Genomic DNA, 18,130 nt, shown 5'->3' with positions numbered 1-18,130 from the left:
TTGACCTAATAACACATTTTACAACTTATTGAACCAACAGGGAACAAGTGACATCCTATTTCATCATAAAAAATATTTAAAAAAAAAAAAAAACTAATTACATGTAGCAAAAATGAAAAATTACAGGGAATAACAAAACATAGTTTATTATTGTTATGTTTTATAATGCTAACATGTTTCATAAATAAACCAAAACTTATAAGACTAAATTGAACCTGCATAAAAAACAAAATGTAAAAGTTCGGCAGTTAAAAAACAAAAGAGAAAATTCATATTTTAAATTGGCTAGTAAATCATTATTTTTAGTTTCAAGTTACAATTTGTTACCGGTCCATTTATGATACAGTTTAATAATTTAATGCTTTTTAAATTTCTCCTCATCATCTGTTTTCCACTGTTCCAGCGCGTTGGGTTTGTCTCTACCAGAGGCAGAAACCGACTATCTTGCATTTCCCGTTACAGTTGAATAGCAGAAATGCCTGTAAGTTTACTGTAGTTTTTCCATATGTCGCTGGTATACAGTTTATTATTAGAACGGAACAGAATTAGTTAAAAAAAACTAGTTTTATGAGCAATGTACTGCTACATGTTTAGCTTCTCATTATTACTTTATTTGTGTGTTTAGTGATAATTATCTTGATTGTCAATGAAGAAACGTTTGTAAGAAAATTGGCATGAAATTGAAAATGTCCTCCTGTTTGACACCACCCCACTTGTCATATCTCAATTCACCACCAGGGGGCGCGCCCCACACTTTGAGAAGCACTGATCTAACGTAGTTCGACTTTCGTCATAAACAAGTGAACCCTTTATCATAGAAGCACCCCTTACTTTTCTGTTTGTGTTTCCAACTCCCCGAATAATGAAATAGGATGGTAGCATTTATTATTATTATTATTATTAATAATAATAATAATAATAATATAAAATAAAAATAAAAACACTTTAGAAAATTACTCCCCAACAATATACTGTAAATGTTTTATGTTTAAAAATCAAAGACTAAAAATGTGTGGTTTAGTTCAAACTTTATTCAAACAAACAGTAAAAATAAACATAGATTATGACTCACAGGTCAGTGTAAAGGAATATGCTTTTAGTAACAGAAATAATAAACATTTGGTTTAATGTAATCATTTAAAAACAGAAACAAAATGTAAGTAGACGAGGCCTACCATTTACAGCAGTTACAGTAACGTAGAAAAACCAACGTAGAGTTCAAATAAATATAGAAAAACATGTTAATCGTGTGTGTGTGTGTGTGTGTGTGTGTGTGTGTGTGTGTGTGTGTGTGTGTGTGTGTGTGTGTGTGTGTGTGTGTGTGTGTGTGTGTGTGTGTGTGTGTGTGTGTGTGTGTGTGTGTGTGTGTGTGTGTTAGGAGTAAAAGGTGAGGACGCTCTGGTGATTTCCTCTGACCAGCAGCAGAGGAGGAAGATCTTTGGAGAGAGTTTCCAACCAACACATGTAGAGAGCACTGGATACGGTTCCTTTACGTGCTAAAGGCATGCTCCTACACACACACACACACACACACACACACACACACACACACGATGAAATACAACATGTGTCTATTGGTAAATCACTGTTTAGTTGGGCCATGGATTAATCACATCACCTCATATAACTCATATAATTATATTTGAATTGTAATTGAGTTCAGATAATGAACTTTAAAATGATAATTACACTTAATGCTAAACTTGGGATGAGAAAAAAAATGAGATTTCATTTGAAGACATGAGTCAAACTGACCCGTTAGCATTAGAGATGCTAACAGAAGAGGAAGGTTGAGTTTTATGAGGTCATTTATTTCAGACTCTGTAATTGTGATTAATTGTTAACGTAACATAAACGTAATTGTACTTGACTTTCAAGGGAAAAAATCATCAGAATTTAATTGTAAATGCTGGTCACTATAATCATAACTAAATTGTAATTGAACATGGATAATTGAAAACGTAATTGACCCCAACTCAGCACAGCTGGTCAAATATAAATCCTTAAAGCTGATATCTGGAGGATGAAAAGAGAGAAAGAAAATTCCAAAGCTAACATCTGGATGTCCCGCCCTAAACAGCTCTACTTCCTCCCCCTGCCTCTGCCAATCTACCAGAAGCCACGCCTCTACTTAGTGCGTCCACATCACGTAACATAACACGTGTAGTCTTGTTTTTCACTAATAAAACACTTATGATAGTTTGATTAAAACATGTTTATTACCTGTTCATGAAAAATGTCACCAAATCACGATCTGTTCAGAACCCTTTTAAAAACAATAAGCCCCTCCCCCTTTGAAAAGCAGCTCAGAGATAAATTCTGTCGCAGTCACAAATACGTTTATCTGTTCGTTTTGTACCCGACTTTTCTTTAGTTTTGGAGTTTGTAGCGTTCCTCGATGATGCTACGCTGCTCAGTGTGACACACGTTTTAACGCACCGCCTTGTTTCCGTGCACAGTTTACGCACACGCATTCACTTAGACTGACAGTCTCCGCTACAGGAAGTGGAAGACTATTGGGATCACTGCGCAATATTTTATTTGTATAGGGGTCTATAGGATGAAGGAGGGACTTATTTACATTAATGTATATGAATGACCACTAACAGTAGAACATAATTAGGGATTTTTTCACATTTAAAAAGAATAATACATAAACATAGATTTCTCAGAAACTCCAGATATCAGATTTAACGTCTCTCATGTTGTACTTGACTTTTATTTTGATAGAAACATTCTGTGAATTGCATGTTGCAGAGGAAAATACATAGATTTATGATTATATATGTGTTTTCAACAGCTATTTTTGAAAAACTAAATTTGGTTGGTTGAATTCTTAAAAAAGAGGGTTGTGATTTAAAATGAACCCTAACCCTGGTGGCGTACAGTACATGACTCAGTAAATGTTCAGATTATTACCTCCTGCTTCTTTAAAATGACTTTACATTTTTTGATAGAGCATGAAATTAATTCACTACAGGTTCCATTTAAGTGTATAAGAAAACCTATAAATATTAAGTTTGCATTTACATTTACTCAGAATTGGTTAAAATTGCCTGGCCCTGACATTGTGGAGCAGCAGCTATACAGTACATATCATCTATACATTAGAAAACTTCATATTCTGAGGCTTTAAAGAACAAACATTCACTGTTGCTATTTCTACACATTTTGTCTGTATAATATGATAATAAAGATGATATAATCTGTTCTTACATGACGATGAGTTTAGCAGAGCTGGAATGTTCCTTCAGTAACTCATTAAGTCTGATCTGACGGTTGCTCTGAAAAACAGAAAAAACAACTTGTAAAGTCACTTATTGGTGAGTTTAGTCTGTAGTTTGAATCCATACATACAGTACATACAGTATGTGTATACGTACCTTTGCCTTGTACAGCTCCAGCTCATTATCAGTGATTCTCCAGGATTCCAGAGCTTTGATCCTCTCTGCTGCTTCCTGCTCCATGTCGTCTTCTTTCAGTCTGAACGGCTCGATCAGCTTCTTAAAACACACTTTACTGTAAGAAAATAAAACTCTGGATTAAACAGGCTTTTAGGCTCAATTACACATTTCAATTAAAATGATGTCTTCAATTATCCATGTTCAGTCACAATTATGATGACTTGCATTTTTTACGATTACAATTAAAATTATTATTTTCCCCTGAAAGTCAATTACAATTACATTCTCAGTTACTAAAGTTCAATTACTGATCCTTTAATAAATAACCTTTATTAAACGTAACCTTCCTCTTGTGTTAGCTTTCTGTTAGCATCTCTAATGCTAACATGTCAGTTTGATCATGTCTATAATCATCTGTACACTATACACGAATAAATATTATCTATCATCTAATTAGTTTATCATCTATTGATTAACATGTTAGGATTCCTAATCAATGAATATATTGGTATTAATATTTATGGTGTGGACGTCTGAGCCTTTTTACTGTCACTATAAACATAGATTTATATTATTTTTAAAAATGGTAAACTGATCCTGAAGAGAAGTGACAGGTAAAGTTATTAATTATTATTAATGACGTTTGTGTCAGACACAGAACTGTAACATGGTTCCACAGGTTTGTGTTTAATTCAAATGTAATTGACACTTTTTTATAGAATGTTTATTACCAATTACAATTAAATTATAATTACAACAGCAACACATTTTTGTCAAATACAATTTCAATTATAGTTACGTCATAATTGTAATTGATTATCAAATACATAATTACTCAGACCCCCAAGTTTGTTTTTTTTTACCACTTTAGTTTAGCTTTTCATTTATCAAAAGTTTAAGGACCCCATGTGGTCCTCAGACCTTTGTTGACCAACATTAACAACCACGTGGTATTGAACAGGTTTCATTTCCTACTTGTGTTTCTTGGGTTTAGTGTTGATGTCTCCGAGAACGTTAATGTCAGAGAAGTCGATCCTGAAGCGACTCAGCAGCGTGGCCATCCTGAGAAATAGAAAAATCAGTGAATCATTTAGAAAAAGCTTTTAATATTTGTGAAAATAGAAAAAATCAGCTCACGCTCGTCTGTCGTGATCAATACGATTGATTTTCCCACCGATGAAAACTCTGATCCTACAGTCGCCCCATTTACTCCTGTTGGTCAATAGGTAGGGGATCAATAGGGTCAGACCTGTAACACACACACACACACACACACACACACACACATTAGTTACATAATTACTCACATTTTCTTTCAATTATGATAAAAATTAAGCAGAATGGTTTTAAAATGGTAAAAAATTAAGGCTGAACGATTCATTGTATTTGTGATATTATCACAATATAATGATTTTCTAATTGCAAAGGCTGCAGTTATTATTATTTTTGTCCTGTCTTGTTAAGTGTTTAAGTGTGTTTAAGAATTGCAGTCCACATGTTTACAGTTATTTATTTATGTTGTTTACGTAAAGCCACAGATTTGTTTGCTTAATTTATATTTATTTAAAGTTTAAATATAAATAATATAAATGATTTATTGCTTGTGTTTATTGATAAATACATGACAAGAGGCCTTTGAAAAAATAATCGCATATTAAATCACAAACAAAATTGCAATTAGATAATTTTCCAAAATCGTTCAGCCTTATTAAAAATGAATGTAATGTGCTACTTTTAAACCATTGCATTTTATGTCTGACTGTACTTTTTTATTAGATAATATAATAAAAGCAATAACTGACCTCCATCATCAAACAACCACCACACGTCTATTGTTCCTTTTCCTTGTTTCTTCTTAAACAACAAACTGTTCTCCAGGAGACGCTGGTCATTCGGGTTTAAAGGTGACTTCATCTCTGTGGTAGAACATTACATCATCATAACCTTTACTATGAAAATACAACTCACTACTATTACCAGCATTAATATATGACCATGTGCATACGTGTTTGTTTGTGTGTCTCTAAACGGTTCTTCACATTCCAAATACAATATTAAAAAAATACCCATGAGCAATAAAGCAATTGTTAATTAAGAATCTACTTTCATCATTGTGATTTATTATTATTACATTAGCCATAATTTGTTCTAAAGAATGTTGACAATATAATTTGTGAGACAATATACCATCCAGCTAAATTAGCTACCGTCACATGTGATACTAGAGTTTTTAATTATTTTAATGAAAAAATCACTACAACCAAAAATGTTACAAAAATAAAACTTTGTAGCCTATATTAACAATATTCAGTTGTTCTTATCAAAATATGTTGAATAGGAATCAAATAGACACAAACATGACCTTTCAACAAAAATATTAATTAACAATCTACAGTGTTTTTAATGGAAACAAATTAGCAAAAAAAACATGATTTTTCAAATTCCTTGTTTCAAATATGAAATCCATTTAACAATCTTTATCTTATATTTATATAATATATATAAATATATTATTATATAAGCTGAGGTCAGGAGCTGCTGTGAAGCTGATGGGGGAGGGGCTTATAGCAGCACAATGGCATATTTACACACTATGAAAAATGAGTTTTAAATAATGGTTTTTAGACCAATTAGCTGAAACTGAATAATTTCCCACGGCACACCTGACAGATGTATGGTTTATCTCAGAGGTTTTTAACCACGGACATACACGAACATACATCTGTTGCTGTAATGCATACATGCTAATGCTAATGCTAGTCCATGTGTGTTCTAGGTACCATGGCTGGTACCTCTGAGGATGAGGGGGCTGCTCTGGCTACTGGTGGTCTTTGAAGGACACGAGTCAGAATCTGAGTCTTTAGTCTGGCTCCCAGAGAGCTGAGCTTCCTTATTACCACCACTGGTACCTTGGGATCCTGGTGGCTTCTCATTGGATGTCAGCAGTTCATCTAAAGGCAAACAGACATAAACATGACTAACTATGCATACGTGTCTGAGTGAAACCAATATATAAGAAGATAAAAACAGGAGGACCTTGTCCTTGGATGTGAGAGATATCTAGACCTTCCTCCAGACGGAGGATCACCACGCCAAACTGGAGGTCAAACGCATCACTGCAACACACAGTATATACTTGATTAAACATTCAATAGAAAGCAGCAATATTAGAAACTGAAGTTCAAATATATCATAATAAACTAAAAAAAAAGTTAGTGTATCAAACACTAAAAAATAATATCTAATATCTCATAAACAACAGAACCAAAGCAAAGGGAATGGGAGATAGACACTGTTAAAGACAGTAGAGCAGAAACACCTTCTTACTATGAATCAACTTATGATAAAAACTCATTCAGCTTCACAAACATCTGGAACACCAAACATCTGGAACACCAAACATCTGGAACACCAAACATCTGGAACACCAAACATCTGGAACACGCTGTAGCTCAAAGCTTGATAAACTGATTATTTAAGGTCACAGTGAATCTAGCAGAGGTCAGAGAATTATAGACAACTTTAACTTGTGTAAGTGTGAGAGAACATATAATGTTCAGGAGCCCATGGCAGTGAATCATCTCTAAAGTGGTCCTGACCTGATCAACTGTATATACAGTACACTAACTATCTGATAGAAGTGGTGGGAGATTATAAAGAATATCTAAACCAAACACATCATTCTGATTGAGAACTCCTCTTTAATCCCAGAGTTTAGGATCATCTCCTTCTGGAACAAGGAGTGGATAAACTAAACTTATGAAACTTACTGACTGTAAGATGTTATGAGCACACGTGTGTATTAACCAAGCAATTTCTATGAACATTTATTAATAATAATAATAATAATAATAATTATAAAAAATAAGTGTTGCCTAATGTTATGCTGCATTCAAGTGCACTCAGAATCCAGAGAAATTTGACCTTGAGCTCAGAATGCTGACTCGGGAATTCTGGCAGGATCTAATCAGCCTGAGTTGCTCAGAATGACATCATTATATGTAAACAGTCTAATTTGGCATTTTTGTTACTAAAAGTGTAGAAAAACTCTGGTATTTGTGTTCATTAGAACGTTGCTCTGTGTCAGTAGTGATGAACGTATCATTTCTATGGTTACATGATACATGCAGGATTCCCCTCACTGGTGCGTTCAAGTCATAATTAAAGTATAGGACGTTTCTCTCTCTCTCCTACCTTCAAGCAGCTCATATATTTTTCCCCAGAAATCCATTTTGCACCTCAAAAAATATAAAAACAAACATCAGCTCACTGTGGTCAGCCATGTTTTCAGAGCTACAGAATGAGACGCATTTACCTCAAACGTCAAAAATGATGATTTGGGTATTTCTGGGTTCCTTGTGCAACTGAACGCAGCATTAATCCCAACAACCTTCATTACCTGTGCAGGTAAACATCACTTACTGTATGGTGTTAATATAAATTTCTACGTCTCTCATGTTTCCTTTGCTCCAGTTGTTCTTGAATCCCATCACCAACGTGTTGGGCTTGAGTCGACCCAAACCCACAGCCTGGAACACAAAGTCACTATTACTGGAAATCATTGAATAGCTGTTTATGATTGATCAGATATCATATCTACACATCCTGTGGTTTATAATCAGGGTTCTATACTGGTCTCACCCTGAGACCCACTTTTTCCCACGGTCATTAAATCTCAACTTGCTTTTTTACCATATTTAGTTTTTCAAAAATATCTGTTGAAAACACAATCTTTTTCAAAACATAAATCTATATATTTTTCTGTGCAACATGCATTTCACAGCATGCCTGTCAAAAGAAAGGTTTCTTTCAAAATAAAACACGAGACATTAAGGAGCTGCTGTCCCCGACCCACCAGTTGAAAATTGCTGCTCTAAAGCATTACATAATATATTACGGTTTCATTTATTCACAAAACTTTTTTCAGGAAATTTACTTTGAAATTTTCTTTGATCTCCTGAAATGTTTTGACTGTCAACAGTCAGTCTTCCTCAGAGGCATCTACTGGTCACTTTGATGTGACCTTGAGTTTTTTCTGGATGTGGCCAACTCATACGTAAATACTCATTTCAAAGTAAATATGAAGGTTGTCTGAATAAACAAAACTGTGACATATTATTTAAAAAAAAGGAGACAGAATGAAGTTGCTAGAATTACCAGTGCTATATATTATATTATTTTGGGCTCAAATTTCTTTAAAACAGCATATTTCTTTCTGCTGGTTTGAATGTAAAAACAGTATACTGACTTTTTAGAACAGGTGATTTTAATAATCTACCTATCCATGAGAAAAACATCTACAACTGCTAGTTACATTTCTATGATTGTATTAATGTTGTACCTGCAGCAGTAACTGAGCACCATGTCTGATGTTCTCAGCAAACACTGGCGCGTAAAAAGCTTTAATCCGTTTTTTATTGAGCCAACGTTGACAGCGGGCGTGGTCCTGAGAAAGTTCCTTAAAGTTGGGTCGACGAGAAACCTGGATCAATAACAGAGGGAAACATACAGTAATATAAGAGTTATGGTTACTGTGAATGTCAGACACTGATGTTTTCCCACAGCGTCACATACGTACAGTCCTTATGTGGCCACAGACCATGAGGCTGACGTTCTTAGTGAAGGAATGAACCAACTGAACCAAAGCAGGACGAGAACTGGGATAACCAGCTAGAACCAGACACTGGGGCCTGGAAACAAAGACATACAGTAACACAACATGTACAGAAATATAGCTTTAGCTTTGCTACAAACACTTTATTTTTATTTATTTATTTTGCTCATGCCTCCTAGTAATTTAATAGGAAATCAGAAAATGCATTTTATCTCATATTCTTGAATTTTATCAATATATCTATTTTCTTTCAGGCTTGTCCTTGATCTAATAAATTAAATTACTATTATATTTTATCCTCAGGAAATAAATTACAATTATGTTTTCAATTACTAAAGTTTCAATAAAATTCATCACAATCACTGAGCCTGAAATAAATAACAATCAAAGTTAACCTTCGTCTAGTGTTAGCTTTCTGATAGCATCTCTAATGCTAACAGGTCCTAAATCAGCTGTAAAATACACTAATAACTAATATCTATCATCTCATTTCTTTCCTATCTATTGATTACATTATGAGGTTTCCTAATTACTAATTTTAGAAACTCCAATTAATCTGACATACAGTACATGCTGGATAAAAACCACAAACACAGGGAGAACATGCAAACATTCTCATGTTAGTTAATGGACTTTTAACACAGTCACCATATTATTTACTCGTCTGTTCTCAAAATGTCTTTATTACCTGAGATTAACTCATTATTTTCTTTGGTCTTCTGATGAATCCCGCTCTCAGGAAATGTACTAATATTTAACATTTGAGAATATACAGTTTTATAAAAAGATTTTGGCAACGAATTCAAGGTAAAGATTAAAAGTACAAAAATCTAGTATTTTCTAAAATCAATTGTATGAAGAATGTGACTCAATAATAATGTAATTGTTGGACTAAAACTCAAACACACGTACCTGAAGTTTTTAATGTGATCCTCGACTCCTGTGAGGTTCAGACAGTGAGTTAAAGCCTGGTTATAGATCAGAGCCTGAGTGGATGAACCCCAGTTTACGTCTATAGAAAGGAAACAACACGTGTTACACAACCACACACACGTGTTACACGACCACACGTGTCACACGACCACACGTGAACAAACTGTAACTACAGATGTGTTTTTATTTAGGTAAATAGAATAAAGTGGACATTGTTTTATTCTTACCAGGTTTCTTGTAACTGACGTAAATGTAGAGAGCGAGAACGATGAGCAGCGTAACGAGAGCCGCCCACCAGTTAATGACGAACATCACCACACAGCACAGGATGGCACCCACCAGTGACACCCACATGTTGTAGTATTTAAAGCTGGGACGCCAACCTGTGGAAACACAAATAAAACCATCTAAAATTAAATACAACATTTAGACAATCCGTTCTTTTTGCAGCGTTTCACACAAACTGTGCTGCTTAGGACAGGGCATCAAACTCATGTTAGCTCAGGGGCCAAATACGTTCAATCACAAGTGGGCCACGGGTTTTAGGTTGGAAACAATTTGAACATGAATGTGTCCAAGCATCATCAAAATCTTAGCAATAAGTGATAAATACTTAAATGTCCTTTGATTTATTGATTGATTTATTTATTTTTAACCAATTTTCATTTAATTTGGGGAGATTTTGTGGAATAATTTGAGAAAAGTTGAGTTTACAACTGAATAGTAAATTTGTAATTTACACAATGATTCATGTTTTTCTGTCATTTTCACTTTCACATGTTACAGCAGCCACAGACACAAAGAGCAAGAAAGCTTAATACAGATACAGAAAGGAAAAATTAAAGAGAAAAAATGAAATAAATAATAGAAAATAAAAGAAATAGATATTGGTCAAGATAACAGTACAGAAAATATAAACGTTAAGTGGGGTTTTACATTGAGTACTGGGTGGTATTGCACATAGTAAGGCAGTGGAGAAACATTATTATTACTGATTTACAAAATACAAGGAATTACAACTTAGGAAAATACAGTAACCAAAAAAATAAAACAGAAAATACACACAAAGCTATTACACAAATGAAATAAACAACAGTAATACATAAAATGACTCCAAATAACGCATGATGTTACCGCCCCCATGCTTTACAGTAGGTATGGTGTTCTTTCTCCTCCAAACACGAGTTGAGTTTTTACCAAAAAGTTCTATTTTGGTTTCATCTGACCATATGACCTTCACCCAATCCTCTTCTGGATCATCTAAATGTTCTCTATCAAACTGCAGGATTTGAGTCCCTGGTGGCGTAGTGTGTTACTGATGGTAGCTTTTGTTACTTTGGTCCCAGCTCTCTGCAGGTCATTCACCAGGTCCCCCCGTGTGGTTCTGGGATTATTGCTCACCGTTCTTGGGATCATTTTGACTCCACGGGGTGAGATCTTGGAGCCCCAGATGGAGGGAGATTATCAGTGTCTTGTATGTCTTCTATTTTCTAATAATTGCTCCCACAGTTGATTTCTCCACACCAAGCTGTTTACCTATTGCAGATTCAGTCTACCCAGCCTGGTGCAGGTCTACTGTTTAGTTTCTGGTGTCCTTTGACAGCTCTTTGGTTTTGGCCATAGTGGAGTTTGGAGTGTGACTGTTTGAGGTTGTGGACAGGTGTGTTTTATACTGATAACCAGTTCAAACAGGTTCCATTAATACAGGTAACGAGTGGAGGAGGAGCCTCTTAAAGAAGAAGTTACAGGTCTGTGAGACAAAAACTATTTCAGACGGTGGGATAAAAGCTAACCTCACACTAAATATTTATGTTGGTTGTGGAATGAAACTAAAACTTGTGAACGTACCTGGAGAACTGGCCAAGGATGAGTGGAACACGGAGAAGTTGATGAGAGCGTATGAGGCCAGAAAAAAGTTGGAGATGATGGGAGCGATGATGTTTAACTCAGCTACAGAACAACAGAGAAAGAAGGTCACCATCATGTATTATAGGTGCTGGAAATATGTTCCTCAAACAACTGACCAATGAGAATGAAGGCCAGGCCAATGCAGAAGGTCAACATGTATCCACGCAGAGGCTCGTTGTTTTTACCGTAGCCTTTAGCAAACACACCCAGGCCTGGGTAGATGTTGTCTTTGCACAGAGCCTGGATACACACACACACACACACACACACACACACACACACACACACACACACACACACACACACACACACACACACACACACACACACACACACACACACACACACACACACACACACACACACACACACACACACACCTTCATTTAAAAACAATTAGACACAAAATCAGGACTTTATGCAAAAACTGAGTTGTAGAAACTCATCATTTATACATTTGTTGGCAGAGCCAAATGATGAAATAAACAAACGTTGTCATTTATCAGAATCAGAATCATTTTATTGGCCAGGTACAGTTTAGAACAATACTAGGAATTAGACTTTGTAGTTGCAGCAAAAGAATGCACAACACACCAGAGCAGCCATTTGTGGTGCCCTCATGTTTAGGTGAAAAAGGGATAAAAACAGGAGGAGAGGTGAGGGGGAAAACGGCCAGTTAGAGACTGGTTTCCCTAAACAGAGAAGGCAGTGTAAAACCAGGAAAAAAACGCCTTCGCAAACATAAATTTAAGCAGACACAGTCATAGAACACATGACCAGGCACGTGGGTAGGGTTGGGGAGGAGGTGGGCTGGTAGGAGAACAGGATTCCAGCCATTTGGGGACATGGGCATGCTGCCGATGGGCGCTGCAACTACGCCTCCATGTGGCACGGATGGGAGGAACACCCGTAGCTGCGCTACTGACAACAGCCAGATGACATGTGGTGACAGTTCCAGGTGGGAATGTAGGGAAGGACTAACTTATTATAGCATTTAAATACATAAACAAGGTTTTAAGTTCATTTTAAACTATGTTCCTCTTCTCATATAAACAACTAAATTAACTCAGTAAATGACTTAAACAATGATGAGTTCACATTTTAACAGTCCAGTCATTATGAGCTCACCAGTAGGACTTTGGTTTCAGTCCAGTGCACGTTTCAGGGGTTCTCAATCAATCAATCGATCAATCAATCAATGTTTATTTATTAAAAGCACTTTTCATACATAGAAATGTAGCTTAAAGTGTTTTTACAAAGTTAAAAATACACCCACCCCATACAAACCCCGCCCACCACACAGACACACAGGTTAAAATAAGGACAATGTCACATGGCTGGGTACAGAGGGTCTATAGGTCAGGAGACATCACCAGGAGTAGGACACAGGGTGCTGAGACAGAGCCTCCAGCACAGCAGAAGATATTCACCATCACTGATACAGACAGCACCACTGTAGCCACGCCCATCACAGCCCCCAGTGCAGAGGGCCCCCCAACACGCTGCTTTTCCCTCCATTTATAGGGTGACTTTCTCATCAGTGCGATTGCGCTCACCTGTTGATGTGCGCTGCAGAGCATCATGCACACACACGGAGCAGTAGAAGCAGCACATACACCCAGCATAACGTGCTTGGACCACTCAGTCCAGTCTGAAGTCTGCTCCAGTCCCTATCTCTGCTTCCTCCAATAATAAGGTTAATTCTGGTCATGTGATCACACATGGAACTATTTGTGGTCTACCTCTTAGTAACACATCTTTCTATTAGATACATAAGGACTATATTTTATATGGACCGAATTGTTTTAAAATGAAATGAAATGTGTAAGATTGAGTCCTCTCAATATTATATCAACACATTTATACAATATAAATCTAAAACTATACTTACCAGTAGTTTATAGTCTGTGTCTGTTTAGTTACTGACCTGGAAAACCTTTGGAGCACTGACGAGTGATGCTAGAGCTGATGATAACGTAGCAGAGAAAATCCCAGCAGTGATGAGAGGACCAAAGGCTGACACCAGACTCATCGCCTAGGAAACACATTTATTATTTCATAGGTAGACATCACACTCACTGTAAATACCAGGAAACCTTCATATTAATAAGAGAATCTACTTTGATTAATTATAGAAATCCATCTGTGCTTTGTTTTTTCTGTTTGTGCTTTTATTATTATTATTATTATTATTATTATTATTATTATTATTATTATTATTATTATTATTATCACTTAGATGTCTTCAAAATTCTGAGAAAGTGGACATGAAGGACACAGCTTGTAACTGTTGAGGGTCAAACTACGGCCATCAGACGAGAGTGTTAGTAGAGGTTTAAATAGTACTGATATATACAGTATTCTACTCTACATAAAACCCTTAAAGTCTGTGTAAAACACATTAAATAGGTCATTAATATATTCCTTAAAACATGTAAAAAGCCATTCAACCATTTATAATATAATTATGGAGCTAGGCTTCACAAACTGTTTCATATTTCTGTGTTCAGGATTAAATGGGCCGCTGCGCTCGCTCCTTTAAAACTTTTTTATTTGGTTTTATGTTGTGAACCTTTGAATTTTATCGCCATTTTTTTTAATTTAGCGTTGCATTTCTGCTTAATAGTATAAAATAGTTTTGAGACCAATCGGAACAACTAACTATTCCAAAGAGTTCATATTTATCTCAGAATCAGACTTTCAAAAAAACCGTGTGTGTGTGTGTGTGTGTGTGTGTGTGTGTGTGTGTGTGTGTGTGTCTGTGTGTGTGCGTGTGTGTGTCTGTGTGTGTGTGTGTGTGTGTGTGTGTGTGTGCGTGTGTGTGTCTGTGTGTGTGTGTGTGTGTGTGTGTGTGTGTGTGTGGATAATAGTGACTCTTGTTGTGAGTCACACGGTTTCAGTTGAAAGACATGATTGTTTACAGCTCAGTGACGCTGATATAATGACGTCGTGCTGAGACAGAACCACAACAGTGTTGGACTCCAGACCTCTGATGGTGTGCTGTGGTATCTGGACCATGACTGCTGAAGTGTTTAACTCTTTCAGTGCCATTGACGTAATATTACGTCAACTAAATTTTTTCACAAAGATTACTAAAAGATATAAAATATCTAAGCTGTGGGGTGTTGTAGTGACCAACTAAGCCCTGAAGGTGGCAGCAGTGCACCTTTAGATGAGAGATTAACCACTGATGCTACCATTAGCTAAGGAGGAAGAAGCAGGAACGAGTGAGATTATGGTGCTATGAAGTGATATTGTGGAGTATCCAGCAGCTCACAGCTCCACATACTAACACAGAACATGTGTGGACCTGAGTGGATTATTGATAATGGTGAGATGTTGAGATAAAACCATCAACAAACAGGGCCAAAGGGGTCATCTCTGCATGTCGGGAGGAAGAGGAAGTTACGTCTGTGTGATTGACGGGGGAGGAGATACAAAATACAGTAAGCAAAACATTCAACTGTGAGCCAGAAAGCAAAATAATGTAGGTGACCTGTAGGTGGCAGCAGAGCACCTTTGGATGAGAGATCACCAGTGATGGGCAGAGCTCAGACAGAGAGGAAAGGCGTTTACGAGACAGAAAATGGTGCTACAGAGTTGATGCTAAAGTTCCCACCAGTTCACACTCAACCACAGCATGTGTGGAACTAAGTGGACTACTGAGAGTGTGGTGATGGTGACAGAAAACCATCAAAAATGGGGCAAGCGGTGACACTCTGCATGTCTGGGAGGAGGAGGAAGTTGTGTGTGTTTAGAATGATGGGGGGAGAGACTTGGAGGAACGTCAAAATACAGTAAGAAATCCATTCAACTCTGACATAGTAAAATATTAATAATGTTAACATCAAAAGCCTGGTCTCAGTGTTTTTTTTAGTAGTTTTATAAAAGGAAACTAATGATGAGGTGTCACTAAAGCAAAAAAAAAAATTGCTTCAAAGTCACTAATAGATTTTTTCAGAAAAAGACGTTTTTCTCAACTTTTTGTCACAAACTGGTGATTAGTGTGAAACTTTCCTCTATTCAACTGATGATTATAGAAGAACAAAACAAAATGATTTTTTATAATTAGAGACTTTAATCTTTCAGAATTCTGATTGTCAAAGTACTAAATATTCTGTGGATCTTTAAAAATCAGTCTCTAAAACGTCTGGCACTGAATGAGTTAAAGTAGTGAGGTTGGGGCGGGGCCTAAAGTATGGAATCAGATCTGAGAATGGTTGGTTTCTTTGATTATTGTGCTGAAAGAGGAACACTACTCTAATGTCTATATACTGAGAACCCAGATCAACCATTTCCTCTGCTTCTAACACACAGAGATGAAAGTAATGGATTACAGTAATACTCACGTTACTGTAATAGAGATGCATTCATTGGTACTTGTACTTTTTTGAGTATATTTCTAAATCTGTAAATTCACTTGTACTCAAGTACGTTTTAAAAGAAGTAAAGTAATTCATTACATTTCTACAATAAACCGTTACTGAGTAAATTATTATTTTTCGTGATTATTTCATCATATACTGCTGACCTCAGCTCAATAGTTTCATAAACATAATCCATATATAGTTAGTCATGTTATTTCTGATCAAAGCTCAGCCACTTTCTATGATTCAGGTTGTGGTTTCTACCTTTTATATGATATTATATATTATATTGTTATGTTTTAGAGTTAATAAATGTATCTATACTTAGAGCTTGAGTATTTCATTATTTTTTGAATGAATCCATTGGTGTTAATTTATTTATTTAATAATTGTACATTTTAACAAACCTTTTATTTTCTACAAATTCCTTTGTGGAAAATAAGTTAAGTTCTAATTGTAATAAATTGTGTCTCTAACTTATTCTACATCAGATGTTTACTGTATGTAAGGGACCCGTACCAAGATTTATTACCAGTAGATATATCAGTATTATTTCTTTACACTTTCTCATCTATTCAGATTGTTTCACTTCTCAAAGCGTTGCATGGAATACGTCATGTGACTTTTTTATGTTTTTGAAACTGTTGATTAGGAATAAAATAAAATACAGTGAGATGATATATTAATGATCACATATGAAACAACAACATGGTTCCTTATAGTTGTTATTCCATTATTACCTGTTGTTGCTTCTTCCTCATATGGTTTGTTTGAATGAACACACACTGTTATAGGGATCAGTGTGTGTATAATGTCATACTGTGAGATGTGAACCAATCCTATAGTGTTTGGGTGGTGGTGGGATGTGACCATGTGATACTGATCTGTGTGGGTCATGGTCCTCCTCACTGAGCTCAGTGGGACTTTGTTTTCCATAATCTCTTCACACAGGTATCAACTACTGTATATATTTCTAGGTTCAACCCCTCCTGGGTTCCTTCCTCCACTCATGTTATTGTCAGTGAGGTTGTATTGAAACTTATAATGTACAACGCTGATCATAACTACAACTACGTGTTGCTTCACCACTTTCACTACCTCAGGTATGTCTACGCACGTGGACAGAGAAGTAACAACATCTGAAACCAAAATCTCATCCATGACCCTGTTTCTCTCCATCAGGGGCCAAATACAGAGCACTTTGATCTGCAGAGGGCCACAGACTTTATGCTGAAAAACGAGTCATTTCAACATTATTGTTTTGTAGTTTACACTTCTACTTATACATAACATGACAGATATCAGTCCCAACAGGATCTACGCTGTAAATTTCCAAGATTTTGTGAAATATTATGTCATAATTTGAGAAAAATTAAAGGATTTTGTAAGAATTTTGAGTTTTTCCAACTGTTCAACACTAAAAATGACTGCAATCATGTGATATCAGCACCAGAAAACCTGTAATTACTGTTGGGTTTTATTTACACATTGACTCATGTTTTCTATGACATTTTTACTTTCTCCTGCGGGACAAATTAGATGCTCCAAAGGGCCAAATTTGGCCCCGGGGCCATGAGTTTGACACGTGTAGACATTGTTAGTTGCAGAAGACTTGTTTTTTTTTTTTTTTTTAAATTTCTATTTTTACAGTTTTTATCAGATATTACCTTTTCATGGTAGTCAGCATCGCTCAGTTTTTACATTTGTTTTTACAGTCAGATTTGAGATGTTTTTGTTTCTTTTAAAGTTTCTCATTCTGTTATGTGGGATTAGATGGAGGAAGGTTTACATTTAGAAATGTCTGTTAAACTTCATCCTCAGGGACAATCGGCTCCTTAATCAGGAAAAGATAGAAACTGTTCCAGTTAAAGGCAAAATATGGTAATCAGTCACTCACTAAATTA

At 35.9% G+C, this 18,130-nt stretch overlaps 1 protein-coding gene across 2 annotated transcripts in view; it reads right to left on the bottom strand.

Annotated features, from left to right (window-relative positions):
- Positions 1-1,011: 1,011 nt before the first annotated feature.
- Positions 1,012-18,130, bottom strand: part of LOC114469169 (solute carrier family 12 member 2) — a 33,477-nt gene continuing 16,358 nt past the window's right edge. The window contains exons 11-26 of one of the 2 annotated variants that reach the window (XM_028456392.1): positions 13,787-13,894; positions 11,976-12,099; positions 11,800-11,901; positions 10,179-10,334; positions 9,931-10,030; positions 8,983-9,094; positions 8,746-8,886; positions 7,827-7,933; positions 6,441-6,520; positions 6,185-6,355; positions 5,207-5,320; positions 4,542-4,653; positions 4,380-4,466; positions 3,384-3,519; positions 3,217-3,284; positions 1,012-1,510 (exon numbers count right to left, since the gene is read on the bottom strand). In XM_028456392.1, the coding sequence (XP_028312193.1) occupies positions 1,375-1,510; positions 3,217-3,284; positions 3,384-3,519; positions 4,380-4,466; positions 4,542-4,653; positions 5,207-5,320; positions 6,185-6,355; positions 6,441-6,520; positions 7,827-7,933; positions 8,746-8,886; positions 8,983-9,094; positions 9,931-10,030; positions 10,179-10,334; positions 11,800-11,901; positions 11,976-12,099; positions 13,787-13,894 (1,854 nt within the window). In that variant the 3' untranslated portion in view covers positions 1,012-1,374. The remainder of the gene's footprint in view (positions 1,511-3,216; positions 3,285-3,383; positions 3,520-4,379; positions 4,467-4,541; positions 4,654-5,206; positions 5,321-6,184; positions 6,356-6,440; positions 6,521-7,826; positions 7,934-8,745; positions 8,887-8,982; positions 9,095-9,930; positions 10,031-10,178; positions 10,335-11,799; positions 11,902-11,975; positions 12,100-13,786; positions 13,895-18,130) is intronic. The other variant, XM_028456393.1, reaches the window with a different exon arrangement.

The sequence above is a fragment of the Gouania willdenowi genome, chromosome 9, assembly GCF_900634775.1.
Source record: "Gouania willdenowi chromosome 9, fGouWil2.1, whole genome shotgun sequence".
NCBI lineage: Eukaryota > Metazoa > Chordata > Actinopteri > Blenniiformes > Gobiesocidae > Gouania > Gouania willdenowi.
This window is presented reverse-complemented; position numbering and strand designations above follow the sequence as displayed.